General features: G+C 39.5%; 2 protein-coding genes across 2 annotated transcripts; one reads left to right on the top strand and one right to left on the bottom strand.

Annotated features, from left to right (window-relative positions):
• Window positions 1-784: 784 nt before the first annotated feature.
• LOC145497670 (uncharacterized) lies at window positions 785-21,499 on the bottom strand. Its single transcript, XM_081477499.1, has 20 exons — window positions 21,286-21,499; window positions 19,006-19,216; window positions 18,264-18,457; window positions 17,960-18,121; window positions 17,452-17,595; window positions 16,998-17,120; window positions 16,644-16,766; window positions 16,210-16,344; window positions 9,654-9,737; window positions 8,575-8,658; window positions 7,543-7,614; window positions 7,197-7,328; window positions 6,827-6,907; window positions 6,204-6,332; window positions 5,533-5,655; window positions 4,953-5,075; window positions 4,156-4,266; window positions 3,428-3,551; window positions 2,910-3,046; window positions 785-2,121 (listed from the first exon to the last, which is right to left on the bottom strand). The coding sequence occupies exons 1-20, from the start codon at window positions 21,350-21,352 to the stop codon at window positions 1,877-1,879; spliced, it is 2,604 nt and encodes an 867-aa protein (XP_081333625.1). The 5' UTR covers window positions 21,353-21,499; the 3' UTR covers window positions 785-1,876.
• Window positions 9,750-16,193, top strand: LOC145497671 (LIM domain only protein 3-like). The gene is made up of 3 exons (XM_081477500.1): window positions 9,750-11,792; window positions 12,120-12,336; window positions 14,541-16,193. Exons 1-3 carry the CDS (start codon window positions 11,789-11,791, stop codon window positions 14,773-14,775), a joined length of 456 nt encoding a protein of 151 aa, XP_081333626.1. The 5' UTR covers window positions 9,750-11,788; the 3' UTR covers window positions 14,776-16,193.
• Window positions 21,500-22,876: the final 1,377 nt, after the last annotated feature.

Genomic DNA, 22,876 nt, shown 5'->3' with positions numbered 1-22,876 from the left:
TAATAGTGATAATTCACTGTGAACACAAAGTAAAAAGTCTCATGTCACCAACCACACCCTTCTGTGGACCCTGCTACATTGTAGTTACAGTTCACAAACTGATCCATTGTTAAAGATAATTTGAAATAGAGAAAAATAGGGAATCTTTAACTTAAAACTTATAGTCTTCAAGTCCTTGGGGTCTGACCAGGTCATCCTCAGATCCATCAACAGTAATGAGCCCATCCAGTTTTCTGGAAGAGTCTCAAAAAAAATGTATTATCTTTTTTTAGTTTCTTCCATGCTGCAGCTGTCCACTTTGTCATATTTTATTTTTATTATTATTATGTGATTTTGGCAACACTGTATGGTGATTCTATTTAAGTACAAAGCATCGGCATTCAATTAAACATTTGAATGAATATGTGAAGGTACCTGTGTTTCCATAAAGGATGGCAAAATGCTATTTGTTCAATTTAGTGAATATTTACCTATGATTCAGAAAAACAGAACCTGTTTGAAATTTTAGGCTAAACAGATTCTTGCACAGAGGGGGTCTTACTGGCACATTTTAGCTTGGCAGGTTCTTAAAATCTCGGTTCTTACTCGCGGCTTTTTACTGTAAATTAATCAGCAAAATTAATGTAACAAAGCACAGATGTTAATTGAAAATAGGTTGTTACAAGAGGACTTCCTAGTCCTCTCTCACAAGATGACGAGTCCTCGCTTCATCGGAATAACATGACATCCTCTTTTCCAACAAAAAGGTGATTAATAAAGTAAAAACAAGCATTTGATATATTTAAAATAATAGTTTTATTTCTCTCGGTAACTTTAAAGGCACGACTGCAAAAGATGTTTCAATACTGACGCCATGCATAAGACGGGATACATAAGAAGTCCTCATGTAAATTACTCTTACATACATGCTCATATGTCTCTAAGCCAAGAGAAGATCAAGGTAGAGCTTCTTTTGCTCTAAGCGAAGGTCTACAAATCCAAGAACATAAATGGTTATAGAATTCTGTCGATAGACAAAATTAAAGCTTCTTAAAATACAGCTGCTTTGGTCTCTTGTGAAGAGTTATTTTATGATATCGTATTATTGTCACGCTTTGTGCTCGACTTTATGATGTGAATTTCGAATGGTTTCCCGTTGTCTCTTTTTTATTCGAGTTAAGGGACTTCAAACAACACCAGGGCCCTCAGGACTACTGTACTAATGCCTTAAGTAGGGTTACCTTACGAGACACACTGCGCCAAAACTGTAACTAATATCAGATGGAACGCAATATTCAGGTTTTTGTACTTCAAGTCTACCTCTGTGTAGCGAATACCACATGAATGCCAAATATTTAAAAGCTTGTTTCCATTAGCAGCGTAAGCAAAGCTTGACAATCTTTTATTCACCTCGCTAGGAATTACTGCCACGTAAACTCATTCATGAGTGTAAGTGCAGTGAATATGGAAATTTGTGTTTCCTTGTGTCTCTAATTGTGTTGTCAAAATTATGATGCCAAGTGAAAAAAAAAGGATTGCATTCGTTTTGCTATGTTATGTTACTGGTGAAAACCAGCCTTTACGAGGTGTAAAAAAGAACTGCGCCCAAGTAGGAAATTTTCATTTCAGAAAATTTATTTTTTCCAGTGTGAAAATTATTAGTAAAGTACTAAAAAAAAAAAAATCATTTAAAAATATCACTAAGTTATGCAACAGTAATATTAACCCGTTTTTAGTATTATTGCTTACTAATTCTATTACGTTCGTCATGTCCTTTAGCTCCTTTGTACTTGAGGTTGAATTTACAATCTCGGGCACGCTTCTCTAGTAACGTTTAGAAAGACCTACTGCAAACGTGATCACGAACCTTCACACCTGTGTTTCACGCAGAGGCCAGCTAAAAGTCGTAACGCGATACGAACACAAACATCCTGTGCACGAAGCGCGACGCCAAATCGCCAGTCTCGAAATCAGTGACATCTCCGCGGAATTCCAGCAAGAAAATCTTGGGGCCTTCGATTCGTTTCTTGCTTTTGATGTATGCAATCACCCCGTTACTCTCACCTTTCGTGTCTATTTCAAAGTAACCCTCTTCGTTTCCACGATGAAAGTAAAATGTTATATTCGGGGTAATCCTGTAGCCTGTAGCGACAAAACAGAATGAAGAGTGACGTTATTTTCGGCTCAAGTGGATAACACGTATAAACAATATCGATGTCAAAAAAAAAACCAAAACAGAGAAGTAAACAAAAAGTCGAGCTTTCAGCTACGGACGAAATAATAACAATGAATTTTAGGAAACCGGAGAGGACTACGAGCTGATCGGATTTCAGAAACCGCTGATAGAATCGTGAGGAACGCAAGTAAACAGACTTGTGTCTCCGCAAATTTAACTCTGCACTCGCTAGAGTCGTTTGTTCTCAAACTCATTAATAATTCATCAAGTTAAAACAAAGAAAATCACAAGCGTGAACGAGGTTGGATACCCGGTCTTAATTAGCAGAGATTTTACTTCTCCGTTCACTCCTTAGTTTTTGTTTCGATTGAGAAAATATATCAAACACTCGAGACAGTGTTTCATCGGCTATCCAAGGACCTCGAATTTCGTCAAACAAGCTCCGGTGCGCGTCGTATTTTCAACTCTCTTCTCGGTGTTTGGATATCCCGATGAAACACTGTCTCTCGTGTTTGATATATTACTTGAAAGCGTCCAAAGTTACAAGTATCTCTTCGTCTACACTGTAGTGCTTTCTGATTGGTTGATTGATTGATTGATTGATTGATTGATTGATTAATCGATTGTCTATTGTGCGCGAAAATCCAAACTTGAGCTATAACTAATCAGAGAACTACTTAAATCTCTGACAATAATTTAAGTTTTCGATAGTAACATTACATGACTATCCAAACCCCTCAAATCTAGCTCTTACCATAAGTGACAATACGGTAGCTGAAAATTGTCGACGGTGGATCGTTGCTGCGTAGCTTGAACGTCCACAAACTATACCTCCGCACCTTCCTACTAAAGCAGGCCAGGTCCCCATCTTTGCAACTTCGGTCGCATCTCCTAATCAAAGATAATAATAGATAAGGCCAAGGGTTAGGTCTGCTTCGATCTTTGAGGGATCGGAGAAGCTGGTCGCGTGTTTATATGAATTTCACGACAAAAAACAAATTTACGTTGTTGCTGGAGCTCTTTCTAGGGGTACTCAATAATTGCTTCATTGGTACGTCTCTTTTGCCTTATAACTTGAAAACATCCCCCTCCTCCCACCCCTCGGTAATACGAAGGGACGATGTCTTGACTAGATATCATGACAGTCTTGACTCGGGGCATTCCTGTTTTGTCTATTACAATGTCCGTTGAAGTTAAAACGTATAAAAAACGAAAACTCTGTAGAGGAATGGTACGGCAAGCAAGAATAAGGTAATTATTTTATATACTTACGTATCAGAGACTTGTTCATAGTCTGAAGGACACGTCATTTTAGCAATGCACCTGTAAGAACCGTATGTATTGAAGCAGAATTCATTGTCTTTGCACTGAGCTCCAGCTTTGCATTCATCAAAATCTGAAGCATGGGAGAAAACGAGTGCGTTATTCTGTGTTTTCTCAACTCTATTTTTGAGAACTGGCTCTGCTTCTGAGAACTCGCTGTTTTCGTTAGAGTATTGGAGTTGTTATGTCGTTGTTAAACGGGCAATGTGAATCTGAAAATCTGCGGTGCCCCTATATAACGGCTCACGGTAACTCGAATAGTGACTGCCATGGTTTCAGACGTCTTTCGTTCTTTATTTTTAAAGCGTTACCACGTTTTTTTTATTTTTAAAAATTAAAACGTTACAATTATCTCAGTACAAGATTATTACAAACAAAAGGCTATTTACAATACTTGAGTAGATAATTACACACACTATAAAACACAACAACATAACGAATAGTCATAGCTTTGCAGTCTGGTCTCATGAGATTTGAAGGAATATTTCCCTGAATGATTCTTAAGACGTTTACGAATACGGAGAAAATGGATCGGGGGATAAAGGACTTTTAAAAAAGTAGAGATTTAAAATTAGATAGATAGATAATTGATAGATTGAAAGAATACCCCCACATTTACAGTCCTCATTTTCTAGATTTCTCGCCAGAAGTCCAGCGATTTGGTCTGGTGCTCTTACCTGAGCAATAGTAGCCGGAAGAGTTGTAACCGCTCGGACAAATGCAACGAAAACTTCCACCAGTGTTTAAACAACGGTAAGCACATTTAACTGAGTCACATTCGTTCCTATCTGCAGGAAAAGCACAACATGACAATAACAATTTAGTGTCAGTAGGCTGAGTCTACAATGAGAATGAACCCAGTGAATGTTGTTGTTTGGGTATTGCCGACTCAGCAATGATGTGCTTGTTTTGTAAGTTCTGTATTCTGGAGGGGAAATTTCACATTTTATTCCAACGGCCAATGAAAATGTTGAAAGCCGTTTATATTCATGGTTGCGTTTTCCGGCCACGACTCGACGCGACAAAACCCACAAACTCAAAACCCAAACCAAAACAGCAATCTAAGTATGGATTAAAGGGATATACAATGCCTTCTTGTGCTAAATAACTTGAGACTTGCGTGTACAGTGATACATCAACTCTCTGGCGAGATATTTCACGACGTTGCTTAAATAGAGGTTATTAAACGGCGGCGCGAAGATATGAATTATATTTTAGAGTGGGAAAAACAATATTTTACGAACAAACACAGCGTGTAAGTAAACTTTTGTTCCAAACACGAGAAAATGAAAAAAAAAAAAAAAAAAAAAAAACGGGAATGACGTCATCGATATCTTCACCAGTGAGATTATGGAGTGACGTGTTTTCCAGTAAAACACTCGTGCCAATAAAATAACAACTATTCTTCTTATTATGTTATTATTAACGTAATAAACTTTAGTTTAAATATTTGCAGAATTTGAATCACTTTTACCTTTACAAGTTCGTCCGTCGGAACTCAGCTCGTAGCCCCGTCTACACCGACATACAAAGGACCCCAGGGTATTTTCGCAGACTTGGGAACATCCAGAAATACCTTTAGTACACTCATCTATATCTGTTATCAAAAAGGAAGATCATTATATTAACAGGCACGTGGGTCTGCAGGGAGTACTGGAACCTCAGTTATCAGTTCAAATTTTAACCAATCTCACAGTTACCAGTAAATTTTCCAGATCTCAGATCTCCGCTATATCAGTTGAGAAAAAAGTAATTTCTCAACCTCTTTCCCAGGGTCTTTCATCTTACCGGCCCCTGGAGCGAGAGAGGAGAGACTCTGGTTGGGTCTGGTTACGTGTCTCCCAGAACCTGGGAGATGACAATTAAATTCAGTGAACGGAGTGGTGACTTAGTAGGAAGTTTGTCTATACTGAGCCTACGGTAGTGCGAGATGTGTTGTCACCAAAATAAACTTTGAAAATGTTCAGACATGTTTGTTCAGTTATTTGCTGCATTCTGCTGTCATTTGCCGTAACAAATAGTCGCGGCGTTCAACATTATCTGCGATGTCTTACCTCTGCATGTTCGTTTATTGGGCATCATCGCAAAACCCTTCCTACAACGACAGACAAATGAACCAGGTGTGTTTTGACAAATCTGGCTGCAGCCTGATCTTCTTTCATTACATTCATCGATTTCTGAAGAAAAGGGCAAAATGTCAAGAATTCATAATCTCTTCCGCGTGTTGTTAGTTGTCACATGATGCCTTTTTTCCATACCATACCGCGACTTAGTCCAGGATGGGAAGTTTTTTTTAAAGCGGGTAACACTCTCTTCCTCTCCTAGCATCACGTCCAGTAATGGGCACCGATTTCTATTCAACAATTAGATTATGAGCTCGAGATTTCTATTGCGTGATAGTTGATGAGGGCGCAGCCCGAGTCAACTATCACGCATAGAAATCGAGAGCGAATAATCTAACTGTTTTAGTATAAATCTACTGGTCGTTCAAAACTTTATCTAAATCCTCTTCGCAGACACTTTGAAAACGCAAGAGTGGCCGCAAGTATGTTAACTAGCGCACAATGCTAGGCTACTCACTATCTACAGCAGAATAGATAGTGAGTATTGTAGACAATCAGAGATTGAACAGCATTCGTGATAGAACGTTGGTAGATTTATGCTAATCTTGTGTGGAGTATTACATATAGATAAAGACCTATCCTAAAAGCAGGCACTCACACACCTTCACACCTATTGGTGATAATGCTCCGTCGATATCCGTCCTGACATGTGCAGTAGTAACCACCGGGATAGTTTTGACAGCTCTCATCTGCCCGACACCTGGGCGGTGACTCCAGACATTCATTAATCTCTGGTAAAAATGGGAATTCAACAGCAAATAACTGAGAAAATACTTCAAAAGAAAGTCTTGAAGTTGCGGACACCAATATTTCTGAGTGACCGACGCGAAGTATTGGCTACCTGACTGACTGACTGACTGACTGACTGACTGACTGACTGACAAGCTATCTACCTGCCAGCCCGACTGTCTGGCTGACTAGCGGTCTGACGAACTGACTGTCTGTCTGTCTACTTGCCTGTCCATCTGACTGACTGGCTGCTTGGTTGCACGCCTGGCTGAATGACTGTCTAACTGACTCCCTGGCTGACTGATGGCCTGACGGACAAACTGACCGTCTGTCTGTCTGCTTACCTGACTGTCTGACGGATTGGCTTCCTGGATGCCTGGCTGGCTGAATGACTGTCTAACTGACTGAATGACTGACTGGGTGAATAAATGGTTGGCTCCCAAGGTTATAATGACTGACTGATTAGCTGTCCTTGGTATCTTACTGTAACACCAACCTTTGCAGTCAGCATTTTTCTGGTCAACAACTTCACATCTGTAGCCAACGGGGCAGGGTTTAAATGTGCAGGGGTCGATACCTACAAGAGAGAAAACAGGTTAAATAAGCATATTAAATACTAATACAGAACAAGGAGTACCATAAGCATGCAAAGTGTTCTTCTTCTTAACTCACTACTGAAAAACAAAGGGCATGGTAAACACTGCTTCACGTCTAACGCTTACCGAAAGGAAATATTTCCACAACCAAATTCTTCCAGTTAGTTATATAACGTTACAGAAATATGCACTGGGTCATAAAAATCTCGACGGCCAACGAGAAAAAATGGTCTATAATAGCCTTTAGCAAGTTCTTTGTCAAAAACTTACGCCCGCATTTTTGTGTCTGCCTGTTTCTCCGGAACTGAGCGCGACATCTGCAGCTGTAGCTTCCATAACTGTTCACACAGATCTCGTGATCGCCCGTGCATTTCCTCGGCGTAATTCTACACTCATCTATATCTGAAAAGCAAAGACAATGGCGTGACTTACATGACGTAAAACGCGGCCTGGGTTTGTACTTAGCAACCGATACTTTTGCTTGTCTTGCAGTGACTCTTCTGAAGAAACATTTTTCTGGCGACCAAGACGGGTTCAGTCAAGAAATTCAAGCAAAAGGGTAGTCTTCAAATTGGTCAAATGCCCTTTTGTACTGGATAACAAACTTCGCCCTTACCCTTACAACTGTAGGATCTTTCTGCCGGCTCACACTTAAGCCCTGATCCACAATCCACGTCTTTGCATGGGTCTAAAATATAGACATAACAAAATAACGTGAAATGAAGCAATGTCCATCGTGCTTGTATACTGTTTAAAATCGAAGCAGTTGCAGAGAAGTCTGAAAAGAAAAACATTCAGAGCACCAGTGGGATTTAAACCCGTATCCGCCGCGTAACCGGCACGATGCTATACCAACCCAGCAATGAAGCCACATATTATATAACTTGAGAACTGATTTAACATTTAAAGGTTAAGTTTTGTGTGCTTCAATGCAGTGTAATGAAGGTTCAATACTAGCTCCAGTTTGTGAAGTACGAAGCGACTAGAGCAGCTAGGACCTGAGGTTGTAAAAATACCCCCAATTACAATGGAAATTGAATCTATTTCAATAGCTCAATACTCGAACTGTTTGAGGAGAGCGTTTGCACTCACTATCAATTTTAGGACCTCCACTTTGCAATCTCTGTGTGTGCGGTTGCTTTGAAGGAAGATCAAAACTGCTTGATCTGTTTAATGCTTTTCCCTTTGGTTGTAGCATCAACAGAAACTGATATATAATGAGAGAGACTGGGACTGAATGTGTGGTAAAATGTTTATTGTTATATAACTGGCGTTTTTCCCGCTACAGCACGCCCATTCATTGGCTAGTTCATGGTCACATGACATCTACCAATGAAACTGTTTCCCACCAAATGCCATAAGCGGGCAGCATTACGAAAACTATGACGTCAAACGGGAAACAGCTAAATGTTACCCGCGAAATGTTGACCGCTGTTGCACGTCATTTGTCAATAAAGTGATTATTTGTTTTCCACCAGTTTGACCCATTTGTTTTGCTATATAACAAATCACTTAATGACTGGTCCCTTGGGGAACAGTGAATTTTGATTTCCTCGACCTCTTCTCGGGAAACATTGAGGTTCTCGGGAAACAAAATTCACTGTTCCCCTCGGGACCAGTGATTAAGTGTTTTAAAAATGATGTGTACCTCGACATTCGAATGTCCCTATAAAGTTGAAACACACTTCGTTTGCTTTGCACTTTGGGGGTGACAGTGAACACTCATTAATATCTAAAGAAAAAACAACAAAGATTACTTGTCATCGTATTGAGCGCAGTGATCAATTAGACAGTTAAACGCTTCATGCGTCACTAGTCTCAAAGTACATCTTGCGTTTTACAGTTAGAATCAAAACGTCGTCGAGTTCTCCACGAATATCAACTAAAATACGATTTTGTCAAGATAGGATCGTATCTTATACATGTTCACTGAACTATATATTAGAAGTATTAACCAACACACAAAGAACAGACCCAAGAACGCAACGCTACTTTCGGCTTCAATTGCCTTAAATTTGAAAGACTTTGAAGCTGAAGGTGCTAGAGGCTTGTAAGATAAGACGCAAACCAAAGAGACGATAAAACCAGTGGATAACTTATACTAAATTGAAACTTCTCCGTGTGATTTCAGCGTCCAAATCTTGATCTGGTTTCAAATCTAACCAAAGGTATTTACTAAATACCTTTGGTTAGATTTCAAATCAGAGCATTTAATTTTATTTGTTATTGTATTAGCTTCATCCCTTACTTCACCCGCACTCATTAAACCATGAAAATCACAAAAAAGTAAAGTGGAAAGCTAGGTGTAACTAAGCGCGTCGACCACTATAAACAACAACATTTGAGCATTTGTCTCTTTAGCCCAACTAAGCCCAAAGTCTCTTTAGCCCGACTGGCTTATAACCGTTGAACTACACACACGCTCCCCCCTCCCCCCGCCCTTGATGAGATCTTTGTCCATCGCAGCCGGGTTACTCCGTAGCATTCTCACGGGTTGCCCCAAATATTCGAACTTGTACTGCTCGAGTAGGAGTCTGCACCTCCCCCCAGAGACAAACATACATTAAAATAAATCTACTTCAAAAGTAATAAATGACCGCTGGACATGCCTCTCTTTCGCTCCTGAAAACAGTATTGTGTGTGCAATGTGAAGTAAAAAAGAAAAACATCTAAAATGGTTTGTCGTTACTAATAAGACTTACATCGGAATATTTGGTGTAAACCTACCTTGACAAGGACGTCCTGGGCTGTTACGATTGCAAACAAAGCCATCCCCGCATTGGATTCTGTCGCAAATGCTCTGAATCTTGGCTGAAAGAACAACCATAAGTAACAAAAGAAAAAAAAATGTCAATTGCGTGCTAGGTGCAACTTCTAAATACAAGAGGAAAACATCTCGTCGTTAACTAGAACTTGGATGCCCAGAGGAGAGTAACATTGTCTGACAGTGCAAGAACTCATCATCTAATTGACCAGCTCATAACATAACAACTTTGATCCATTTCAACAAAACGCCGTTCCGTAAAATGCAACCTGCACATGATCTGTTTATTAACGTTACGATATTTATGGATTAACTTGTTTGAAAATATCAGAGGAGATAACTTATTACTTTCCCTTCATTCCAGTATTTAATGAAAACCCTTAGGACGTGTGCCTGTCGGCTTCTAAGAACGTTCTGACAAAATATCGAACTTGTCATGCTTGTCCAAACCCGCTGTGGACAAGAAAGAGGCGTTGTTCTCTTTTGTCTTTTCCATGAGGCTATACAAAAGGAATTTCCTTTCTGCGCAGAAGAAAACTGTGGTACACGTAAGTAAATCTTTATTTTGGGCAATATTTTTCCGAATACTATCAAGAGTAACTGTGACCGAAATACTCCGGAGAAGATTCGCTTTTAAAGTGGCCTTGAAATTTTGAAGCTTGTACCAATGTATAATTAAAGAACATTGAACGTTTTAGAGCAAAACGTATTCTGGTTAACAGATATAAACCGTATTAATTCAAAATAAATTTTGAAATCTGTGTTGGTCATCTCAAAAAGATAAACTATCAAGACTCGAAGAAGAACAAGAGAGCAAACTTTAAAGTAACGACGATATGTGACGCTATTCACCAGACCTGCAAAATGGATCGAAACTACCAATGAATAAACGATTTTATTTGTCTTCCTGGATATCACTGAGAAGAAACTGCTTAAAAGAAATTAACTTTGATTGGTCGTTTCGTTCACGTAAAGATTAGAGAATTCTATTTTTTTTTTATTCTGAAAAACAAGACGAATCACAAAGGACGATTACTGTTAGAGCTTTGGCAGAAAAAAATGAAACTTCTGCTCAGAAAACGCAGCCACTATTGTTGGCGTTTACCAGTGATGTTTTAGTTATGATTTTAATTTTGGTACCCGTGTAGCTTTACTTGTGGCAAAAAGATTTTTCCAGTTCCCACTCACGTTAAAAAGCTTATTATTCTCTTCATAATGGGCTCATTTAATATGTCGCTCATATCGAAATTACAAATAAAGGCTAGAAATGTTCTCCGCCCCCAAGCTCTCAAATATTAATCCTACCTTACGGATAACAAAATTGCTTTGCAAAGAAAGATTGAAATGCTCTCTGTGCAAGAGTAGGCACCATACAAAATAAAATTAAAAAAATCGCAAAATTGATAGAATGATTTTAATTTTGGATCTTGACTGGGCGAAAGGTAATTATGATTTTTTCTGCGACTGAAAGTGTTTTACGTAAAATGTAAAAGGAAGCCATTAGTGACACAAAACAAAACTTGATAGTAATTACCTTAAAGAATTTGCATGCAAATTGCGAGCAGATGGCCAATTAGCGACCATTCTCATATGTTGTGGGATTAATCTAAAAATTATCGTATTTTTCTATTCTTAAAACCACACAAAAATCGTCTTTTAAAAGTCTTGCGCTGCCATGTGTGTATCTCGATTTCTTGCTATCTACATCATTTTAATCCTCCTCTAAAATCGAAGAGGAGGGCCAATATAGATGAAAGAAATGCAAGCTTGGTTAACCCCTTTATTTCTAAGTCGCTTATCGCATTTGATAATTACGATGATTTCTTTTCCCTGCACATGGATACCTGTTTTATTTGGCCCATTTCAGCCAATAGAAAGAGGTATGTCATTAGAGGTAATTGCTTGGCCGAATAACAGTGTTTTTGTTATTTCGCCGCCAGAAATCATTAGCGTTGAACACGGCGGATGGAATACCAGGCGACAATGAGTTTCAAAATCATTGCAGGTTGAGAGTGGTCAGTACTTACACTGTACGCTCGCTCGAGGACATTTTTCACCGAGAATAGTTTAAGACGAACCTTGAGGTTATCTGACAGTTATGGGTATGTATGTGCTCGCCAAACGTCAAGGCAGATTTGGTTTACTTTCTCTGTAGGCATTTTCACGTGGTGGAATATCCCGTGTAACAAGGAATTAATTCTTAAAAGCACGAGACAACGTTGAACTAGGAAATATCAAGCACTGTAGCAATATTGATAAGTGGTAAAGTCCGTCTGAGATCAGCACAAACCATTTGATTAAATGTCACTTTAAATCTAACCTTAGTACGAGCCGTCGCCTTTACTTGTACTTAAAAAAAAAAATAAAAATCTAAGCCGGTTATCGGTAATCCACGTTAATCACTTTGCTATCTTTATTCATTTCTCTAGCCGCGGAAAACGTAGAGCTTACAAAGCAATCCCAGACGAGACATCTTTGCAGTGGATGCAAAATGCCGATAAATGATCGCTATTTACTGGAAGCCTTGGGATTATACTGGCATGAAGGCTGTTTAAAATGCAATTGCTGCGAGTGTAAACTCGGAGATATAGGTTCAACGCTCTACAATAAAGCCAACCTCATCCTGTGCAAGAGAGACTACCTAAGGTCAGTGTTTATAGTATTGCTTGTAGAAATATTCGTAGACTGTTAGAACCCAAAGCGTCGACTTTGTTTTGACTCAAATGTCACAACACCGACCAAGCTAATTCAAAGCCAGTTTATTCTAATACATCCTCTTAGAAAAGCTGATTATAAAATGAGCACGAAACAAAACAGAGCTGCGAGCCTTGAAAAGCAAATCAACCTGTCGGTTGATTAGGTTGCACCTCTGCTTCCAATTTTGAAACGATTTAACTGAATACCAAAGCATCGAACATCGATTCTACTATACCATCAGCCAGCAAATAACAAGTTCCAAACTGAAAACAATTCTACATAGTTAAGGCTTGCAACCCATCCTATTACTAAAGCGCCGATCATGATGAACCCGCCAGGCATCTAGTAGACGGTACCGCCCCTCTATTAAATGGCTTGGTGCGAACCCGTTCACTGAGAAAATACAGGTATAAGTAACTCCCTTGATTGTGGTTGTTTTTATTTTTTACTGAAAAACATAACTTCGTATCTCAGGATATCACCACCATCTTAAGCGAAGAGGTGTGGTGTGTAATTCTCTAAACTAAACAGTCACCAACGAATAGACTGCAATAGCCTGAGTAAGAAAATCTAAACCAGTACAACTTTTACACTTGGCATGTGTTATGCTCTGTTCCTTGTGGTCTGAAGTTTAACCGGGAACTATCAAAATTGTAGCACACAATAAAACTGTCGTTTTCTTCTCCTTGTATTCCGTTCAACCCTGTAAAAGACAACTGGTCGCATACCGTTCCATGCAGAGAGGTCATTTATGATAACGATAACAAAAAGAAATGTATAGCAAGTGGCAGATGATTTCACTGTTAGCTTGTTTCGTTATCTAACGTGGAGCGGGTTAGTGCTGGACACGGTTCCAAGTTCAAGCCCTGGCTGAATTCGTTGTGTTTCTCAAGCAAGACACTCTGACACCAACCTCGCACCATCCAGGAGTATGGATGCATGCCGGACCAATCTGAACGAAATCCACGAATCCAGCCGCGTAGAATCATACGGAAACATATATTTTTCGCGCTAAAAATAATGAGCCATGTGATTTCCCCGACTTGATCTTCCCAATTTAAAGAGCTTTCGAACTCTTTTCTGATTGCGTTCGAAGAACGCAAACCTAATTTTGGCCTGTGGCTTTCCAGAGTTGGTTTCCCTGTGCACGGTTATATGCAGAAAAACTCCACATTCCTGTAAGGACACCAAAATGGCCACCCCGCTTGATTTTTGCAGGGGCATGTCACGGCCAGTAAACTGGTACTGTTTAATACTGAGACATGTGATTACATGTGATAAGACATGTGGCGAACATGTGAGCATGTAAGCAGGCCATGCGAGCTCGACTTTGCGCTGCTTTCTTTGACTCTTTCCATTCAGGCGCCGTGGGCTTCGCTATTTTGTGCTCTCAGCGTTGGATATTAGCGAATATAAACGCTTCGATGGTAGCATTTATCGAAATCTGAGGGTATTGTCCTTGTTTATTTTGTATGTTTGGAATGTCAATTGTGGGAAACCAGCTATATTTTGACTGCATTTGTTGATTAGTTCCGGTCGCGACAGATACATGTGGCTCAATCTTTATCCGGTCAAATACTGTTTGGAATCGGCGGAGAAAGATCCTTGAGAGTGTGCCTGAGCCAAGGAACGGCAAATTATGTAAATACTGTTTACTTTATTCATCAGGGGAAATACTCGAATCAGTCGCACGGGGTTTGTTTACGCTGACGATAAGCGGGCACACGATTACAAATGTTTGCTTATATTTGTGCTTCCAGCTTAGAATAATGTATATAAAATATACTTTTTCAAATTAACTATTACACTTAAACATTACCAGTTAATGTGAGAATATGAAGCACGAAATTTGAGTATACGGAAACTGGCGCTGTCACGCAACGAATCAAGAAATCATAGTTAGTACAGGGACCTCTTAAACTGGCATGGACTTTGCGTGACTATGATAATATCTGTCTGTAAAACCTCGGTTGTCGATGAAAAACGTTGATTTTAGCAATAGACAGAGGTTGAAAGTTAGTTAGTGAAACCATTTATTTAAGGTATATATATTAAAGTCAAGGCGTCCGAGTCGAACGCACTCTCATAATCTTTGATTACTACTAGTATATTACACCATTCTTATTCTTTTGGTCTTTTTGTCTTTTTTTCAGGTTGTTTGGGATCCCTGGTGTTTGCGCTGCGTGCAACAAGTCAATAGCCGCGTTTGAATTTGTAATGAGGGCCGGGAAAAACGCTTACCATATCGAATGCTTTTCGTGCCAGATCTGCAGACAGAGGTTTAGAGTTGGAGAAAACTTTCATTTTTACAACAATAAAGTCCTTTGCTGGGATCACTACAGACTCGAGAAGGAAGAAGACAAAACCAACGAAAATTCGACGATATAAACAATCACTGGATGAATCAGATTAAATTTTGATAAACATTTCAAAATAAAAATGAGCGATAGAAATTTTACACAACGTTTCGATGTCGTCATGACATCATTATCAAGTGACAAGAAAATAACGTTTCAACAGTGTTATATATGCGGTGAGAGGTGTGATTGTTCATTAACATATTTGTTTAAACAAATAGTTTCGAATCGAATCCGCTAAAATACACTGGACAAAGTGGATTTACAACAAATAAACAACAATTATAAATGAAAGAAACTCGATTTAAATGATTGAAATGTTGTCTCAGTACAGACAAAATATCACAGTTATAAAGCAATATATCTCATTGAATATTGTGCTGATTGCTGAGAACAAAATATTAATTGTGATGAAGAGTCACATTATTTGTAGAGAACCTTATTTTTTCTACAACACGAATGAAATAAAATGAGAGAGAATATAATAAAATGTTGTCAAAAAATGTTGTAAATAGACAACAAAAAGAGTATAATTACCTAGTAGATATTTATCGGATTATTTGATCATATTCATGTGTTAATTGAAGCAATATAAATTTTAATTAGTACTTACTATTATTGCTATTATTAGTGGAATGACAATGACGCGTTAATTGTGAATAAAGTATCAATAATACTCATCAGTGTCGCCTCTGCTCTTAGCAAACTATTTCTCTTTAGAAAACAAATGCTTGTCATTCGTTTTCGAAAGTGAAGTCATCTCGTCAAGGAAGGCGACTATTCAGAATAGGTTTTCAAGAAACTTCGCCTATAATCTTGGTAGAGATTATTATTTGCCTGCGATCAGTTTTTATTTCTGTGATTCAAATTTCTTCCTTTTTATTCTGTTGTCGTCTTGTTTGTTTTAATATTGAGGTGTTTATAGTTGCCCTACATTACCAAACTTTGTATACAGGTAACGCAAGCGAAGACATTCGTCAACTGGTTAGCAGAATTCCCATATCGATCGTAGAATATAAAAGACTCCAAAAGATGGGTTCAAAAGAGAATTCAGCTATAAGCGTCTCTTTGTTTCGAAATTAAAAATTGCAATAGCTTACCCTCTCACAAATTCCAGCTACAGCAGCTGTTGTATACCGCACCTGAGACTTATTTGATTTTGTTTATCACGAAAGCAATGAGAAACAACAAGTCATCCACCGTCCGCTTGCTGACAAATGGCAATTCGGTTTTACACTATTGCAATGTAATCTGACGGGAATTTTCGTTTTGTGTTGTTTCGATTTCTCTTTTCACTACGGTTTAAACAAAGGCTTCGTCTATAGTTTTCTTTATGACAAGGAAGAAGGGCGTGTTCGTATTTTTTCTTTGCATACAGGACATTTCCACGCACACTCTACCCTATCAAATCATCAAACCAGTTGTTTGCTTTACAAATCTTCTTTTTTCCTTTAATACCACCTACGTTTACAGGTCCCATCGGCACCGAGTTCTTGTCCAGAGGGGCATGTAATCCTGGTACACTTGTAATGACCGACCGTGTTCTCGCACTGTGTCCCTCGACGGCAGGAATGTTGTCCAGTCGAGCACTCGTCGATATCTAAGCATTCAAAACAGTGTAGTCAATTGACTGGAATCCGTTTATTTCTACCTTCATCTCCAGGCTCTCCGCGGCGTTCCAGGGCGTTTAGATGGCGGAAAGGTCGCTTTGGGACCCATGCGTGCGTGGCGGAATGGGAAAATGAGCGGACTGTACTCACAGTGAAAAAACGACAATTTTGTTTGATTCAGGCATCCTTCATGCTTGGTTTAAACGCTGAAATAATCCTGATAAGGCAGTTTTCTCTTTCCTGTATTAAAACGACTCCCACTGTGCACCTTAAAATAGGTAAGTCTTACCCTCGCATTTGTTATTCTGCAGTTGTAGTCCTCTTTCGCATTCACAGCGATAAGACCCGGCGGTATTGACGCAGCTTGAGTTCGAAGGGCAGCTAGCCTCTTTTGTTTCACATTCGTCTTTGTCTGTTGATATTAAAGAACACTCACGCAATAATGTGTAAGTTGCCAGCAAGGAAATACATGATTTACAGCACTATGAATATATTTTAGCTGGTAAATAAATTTTCCAATCTTGACTTTTTGTATGAAACATCCATCGAAACACTTTGAATAACATACGCATTTAACATAGAGCTAGACAGATTTGCAAATTTTGGAATCATCTTTAAACAAACTTCATTTGTAGACACTGACCAACACAGGATCTCCCAGAAGCTTCGTAGCCTCTCCTGCAGGCACAGCTGTAAGATCCATCATTATTCACGCATGTCTGTTGACTGCCACAGCCGTGTTGTCCACGCGCGCACTCATCTATATCTGTTAATCAAAGAACCATATAAAGTGTAACCTTCAAGTTAGGTCCAGTTCGATACCGAAAATACGAATATGGAATACGACCTATTGATTTTGGAGTCATGCCACGTTTTACAAGGAAATAATGTAATTGTGGTAAAGAAGTAACGTTTCAAATTGATTGATGATTGGTTACTAAGTGAGAACGTCACAATTTAGCGAATTATAGGATTAGGTCTCGTGTAAAACACATCGTAACAGAAGTAAAATATGTGCCTGGTTTTAGTTTTCGTGTTAGAAGGCTTGGAAACGGGAGAAGACTTCATCATGTCTATTATTAAAACATTCTACCCACCTATACATCTGCCGCCCAGCTCTTGTTCTCCCAGTTTACATGCTGCCGCAGTTTGATTGTCACATTTGTAACTACCAGCAGTGTTAATACACCGTTCTAAAGGACTGCAAACATTTTTTCCTCCTGCCTGACACTCATCAATGTCTGCAACAAAAGGAAGATGTTGTATTGGAGTCTTTCCTTCAGGAAAGTGGTGTATGTTTTGACGCCCTAATAACCTTTGCCATCCGACAATTGTCTTCAATGAAGATTCTGGACTGCCTTGGCCAGTTAACCAGGGGTTGTCTGTTCGTTAATTTGGTCGGAATTCATTGAACGAAACTTTAGTGGGACGTGCAAATTTTCCGTTAACTTTTTCCAGTTGCGTTGGTAATTTTTAAGATGCGTTTCAAAACTTTTTGGTTATTCCAATATTTTCCGGTCATGTGGAGCAGTCTTTCCATTTACGTTCCAACCAAAACATCCAGAAGTAAAAATAGCAGCGAAAAAGAGACTAATGTATGGCTACCTTTACAAGACACTCTGTCAGGTTGTAGGCGGTAACCGTCACGACAGCTGCACTGTGCGCCTTCAGTCGGTGAATCTTGACACTCTTGATCACAGAAATTGTCGGAACATTTCGGTTTCCGCGACTTGATCGTCGGAATAACCGTAGGTATCTTAACGTTGCCTGTGAAGAAAATATCAATCTCTCTGTTGGACAATGGAGTGTATAAAACCGTGCACAAGCAGCTGCAGCTTAAGTTATTTTCTTGATAGAAATGCTAAGTAAGTCAACCACAACAAAGCTCACAAATGAGCATTCTTCTCACCACTGCAGCATTCGCGGAAGGCCTGGACGCACGGAAAGCTAAAGTTGTTTGACATGAGTTCAGGGAACTTGGCGGTAGAACAGGAAGCGTAAGGATCCGTTTTGGCTTTGATTCCCAGGGAACAGCAGTCACAACACTCGCGGAAATTATCTCCACCAACGAATGGTCTGAATGTATCGCACGGCTGCCCAAGGCTAAAGAACAGAAAAAACGTTATCCTCAAAAATGATTCACCTGTGAAGGCGGGTTTATTGTCGATTTAACCACTAATAAGAAATGTTTGTAGATTTTGTGATAAAATATGTCTAAAATTACACGGAACAGTCCCTCTGCAGCTGAGGGTCACGTAGCCTTTCAATGAATATTTTTTATAGACTGCAAAACAGTCGTTTTTGGACGTTTTCGGAAGGCGCGAAGCGCCGTAAGCGCGATCCTCGCGTGTGAAGCGCGCGAGCCTTACACGCCCATTCTCGCCGTTTTTACATTCGCTTCAGACTTTTCGTTCGAATATTGACCGTCGCCCGCATTCGCAAAAAATACTACTGTCTTGCAGTCTATATTTTTTAATACTGGCTATGATTTGAAGAATATGAAAAATAAAAGCAAGCTGGTGAAGTATCTGAAATATTTTGGTTGAAAATTTCCAAATTTTCGGCGAGAATTGCCTCTTGAAAAAAATAAAATATAGCTGACCGAACTGCTCCAAAAATAACTACAATGGAAAATTGTAATAATAACTTACGTTGCCTCATATTTTCCACTCTGACAACTCAACTTCTGCATTTCTTTGACGCAGCAAATTCTCTCAGCATGTCGGCAGATAAGACGATCACGCGGGGTTTGGAATCTTCGACGAGACAAATCATCTGAATTACACGAAGTGGGATCAGCACTCTTCTTGGCTTTTAGGCGACCTTTGGAACAGCATCGAACGATCCAGCTCAAGTAAGTGGCTGCCAGAAAAACGAGGGCCAAGTTCACCGTAAATAAACGTCGTAATTCCCAAGCTATCGTTAAGTGAAGGAAAAAGGTAACTTTGTTCTTCGAATCCCTGAGGAGCTGTTTTTTTACTCTATGTCTGCAGATATTTCGAACCCCCGAAAAACATTTGAGAAACAAACAAAAGTACGAAAAAAAAAAAAGAAAAAAAAATTGACCAAAATGAGTGAATCAGAATAAATCTGAATAAACCCAACAAAACTGTTCAGTTGCCCGTGCGGTAGACAGCGTTGCAGGGGGAAGACGCGCTCTCCCTGCCGCGTCCCCCGTCTCACACCCGCATGGGGATAAAAAATTCCCGCCAACTGACCTCACACAGAGCTTTGCATTACTGGAATAATAACAAAGGCGGGGAGGAAGGGAGGAAATGTGAAGGGAATTCTAATTAACACGTCTGATGGGAAATCGTTTAGAATTTGATATTCCAGAGAAAATATCCACATTTGCATCCAGGGCTTTTAAAATTGGTTTTTAAACTCCTAATTTGCCGTTTTCGGCTTCGCACTGAACTACTTATGGCATTACACAATATTCATAAGAATGCCGATAGAATTAGTTATGTCACTGTAACTTGGTTAATAAACCTGCTATTGTATTTATTTAGATCTTTTCACATCCTCCAGCAGTGCCATGTCTCGTGTTTTCCGTATCGCTACTGGAAACCCGAATAAATCTGTACAGGATGTTTATCTCTGAAGTGCTCCACTTGTAACAAAATGCTCGTCTTTCATTTACATACTTACAAATGAAACATGACCTTAGAGATGGAATACGAACAACAATACGATTTGAACAGAGCGTAATACTGATATCAGATATTAGAAGCCGCCATGTGTACGGAGTCAGGCATTACTTCCCTGGTGTGCGCTTTTTACGCCCTATTGCTGGCCTGAATATTAAATTCTTAACATTATTTGACAGCTTCATATCGATCAATACGTATTCGAACACGTTGCAGTTTCAACAAATTCGTTAATTCGTTAATTTATTTATTCATTTATTTTTATTTATTTATTTATTTTTTACTTTTCTCTTCTAGTACCGTTAGAAGGCAAAATCTGAGATGTTATCTCTGATTAAAATAGCCAGCATTTACCATACCTCTGGAACAGCTCAAAGCAAGAAGCATTAATTTAATTGCCTACCCTCCTCCTCCCCCAGGGTATGTCGTCGGGTTTGGAATCTTCGTACTTAACCTGAAGGAAATTTTGCTGCCCCCTTCAGACCTAAATAATCCTAATCTCGCAGATAAGAATTTCAAACTCTTCAGTTAAAAATCTTGAAGGTTATAAAAACGTTCAAAAAATTCTCTCCATTGCAAAATTGCAAACTACGGGAGGAACTCTTTCCAGAAGAATTGATTTCAAGTTAGATACATCCCATCCGCGAGAGGACAGAACATAAACGCCATATGCATCGGAAAGCGTTCGATGGTTGGACGTGGCTGTCATTAAGCGATAAGAGACCTGAAAATTACTTTGCCGAGGAATCACAATGAACGAGGAAATACGAGTATTTATCAACCTGGGTGATCACATCCCAAGCCTGCCATGTCATTAGATGGTTGATACACATCGCTTAGACAACCATGAAATACGGCAGTATTATAGCCATATTGACCTATCTGGGATTTTGTATGTGCTGCTTTGAAGAAAAATTATGAGCTACTTTGCTAGAATGGAGCTTGTGCTTATCAATAAACACTTCATTGTTTAGATAAGGTCAAACGAGGACGGCTGCCAAATATTTTCCTGATGCCTTTACTGTACTTGCAATTAAATTGTGAAGGGAATAAAATTCTCACGTCCTCGCGTATGTTTCAACAGACGCAGCATTTAAACCTCTTTCTGCTTCATTTCAGAACTCCCTAAAGCTTTCATTGTCGCTGGAGTTCGTGACCCGTAGATTTAGCTTCAAAGTGATAGTTCCCCGCGCGAAGTGAAGTAAATATCAAATGAGCACACACATCTGACTTCGATCTTCGCTGATGGCATCCTGTGGAATAAAACCCCCTCAAACTTACCTTGGACAATGGAAATACAAGCCAAAGAAATAACCAAGAGAAGCAAGATCTTCGACCCACGAGCCATGTTTGCTAATATCGCTTCTCGAAACTTCCAAATGCTGCGTACAATCAAGTGTTGCGTGCGCGCGAAGCTGAGAGATGTAAGTTATCCAAGACTCACTAAATAGTAATGAATGGATGAATAACTCAGCTAAGTGGGTATCGAAAATCGTGACGTCACGAAATTGGACACCGTAAACATACATCGGATCCCCTTTTGTCAGAGGTAGTTTGGAAATTAGGGAATGATGGAATTTGGAAACGGAACCCGACTACTCAGAACACCCGGAATCCTCGAATGATCAAAAATAATGAATTATTTAAATATAAATCAATTAATTAATAAACAAACATAAGGCAAGGTACGGTGAAGAGAACACTTTCTCTTTAAAAATATGTAAGAATATAAACGAGCAAGCTGAAAAAGAAAAAATTCAAACATAACAATGAAGAGGACCCCGTGACGTAATAAAATAACTACTCATGGCACTATTTATTTGGATGCACGTACCATTCTCGTCCTCAGAGGCCGTGCTTCTTTTGGTCAGCACCACGAATCGCGATCTCTGGGAAGGTCCAATTTTCTGATTATGCGCAGAGTAATCGTTTCGTATTCTCAGCCAATCAGATTTGCCAGACTTGACTCTGAATACGCGCAGAGTGACGGGAAGTCTGTGATCGCGGACTTTCGGTGTTGGACTAGACCAGAGGTCGCGATTCTTGGTGCTGACCAAGAAGACCGTGGCTTCTGGGGACAAGAAAGATGCGCGAACTAGAACTATCCTTTAGTGGTCGTAGCCGTTGTGGAGAGGATGCCATTAGTGGAGATTCGATTGTAATATTTTTTAAACAATTAATTCCGGTTATTCGGAATATTCCGCTTCTCAATTCCGGCATTCTTATTTTCCAAGATAAGCGAGCCTCAATAAACAACATTAAATCGAACGAGAATATCAGCGTTGTATTAAGTGTTTCACCGAGAGGATTCTCAAGTTCTCTTAACTTAGGTCTGATAATTTTCTTATACATTTTTTTCAGCGCTGAGAATTGTACACCTTAGAATACTACTTAGGGACTTCTTGATAGCGTTATATCATCAAAAATATCAAAATGCGTGGCGAGCATTGGAGGAACACAAATCAAGTCTTCCAGCATATTCACATCAAGGACACAGAGCAGAAGAAACTCTAGTGATGTCCTACTTGAAAGGTTTCCAATACAGTCCCTCTCCTATCCGTGAAACAACCGCGCGACGGCGGTACAACAACGGTAAAACTGCGGGTCAAGTGCGACACCGCTCTCGGGTGTCCGCGGGTACCGGTGAGATTCCAAAAAAACGCGGAACACGCAAGCGCATACACAGTAATAGAACGTACTCTGCCATGTGCATACTTGGATGTTTGTAAGTTAACACGTGTGCTCAAAGCTGCAGTAATTTTGTTTGCTTTCACTCAGGGCGTTACGCTTAATTATTAATTGGTTAACAACGTGACCAGTGAAGCCATTTAAACATCTGGAAAAGCAATACACCACTTATTCAACACAATGT

Source organism: Orbicella franksi, chromosome 9 (assembly GCF_964199315.1).
Source record: "Orbicella franksi chromosome 9, jaOrbFran1.1, whole genome shotgun sequence".
NCBI classification, from domain to species: Eukaryota; Metazoa; Cnidaria; class Anthozoa; order Scleractinia; family Merulinidae; genus Orbicella; species Orbicella franksi.
The sequence above is the reverse complement of the archived record's forward strand: the minus strand, read 5'-3'. Positions and strand labels throughout refer to the sequence as shown.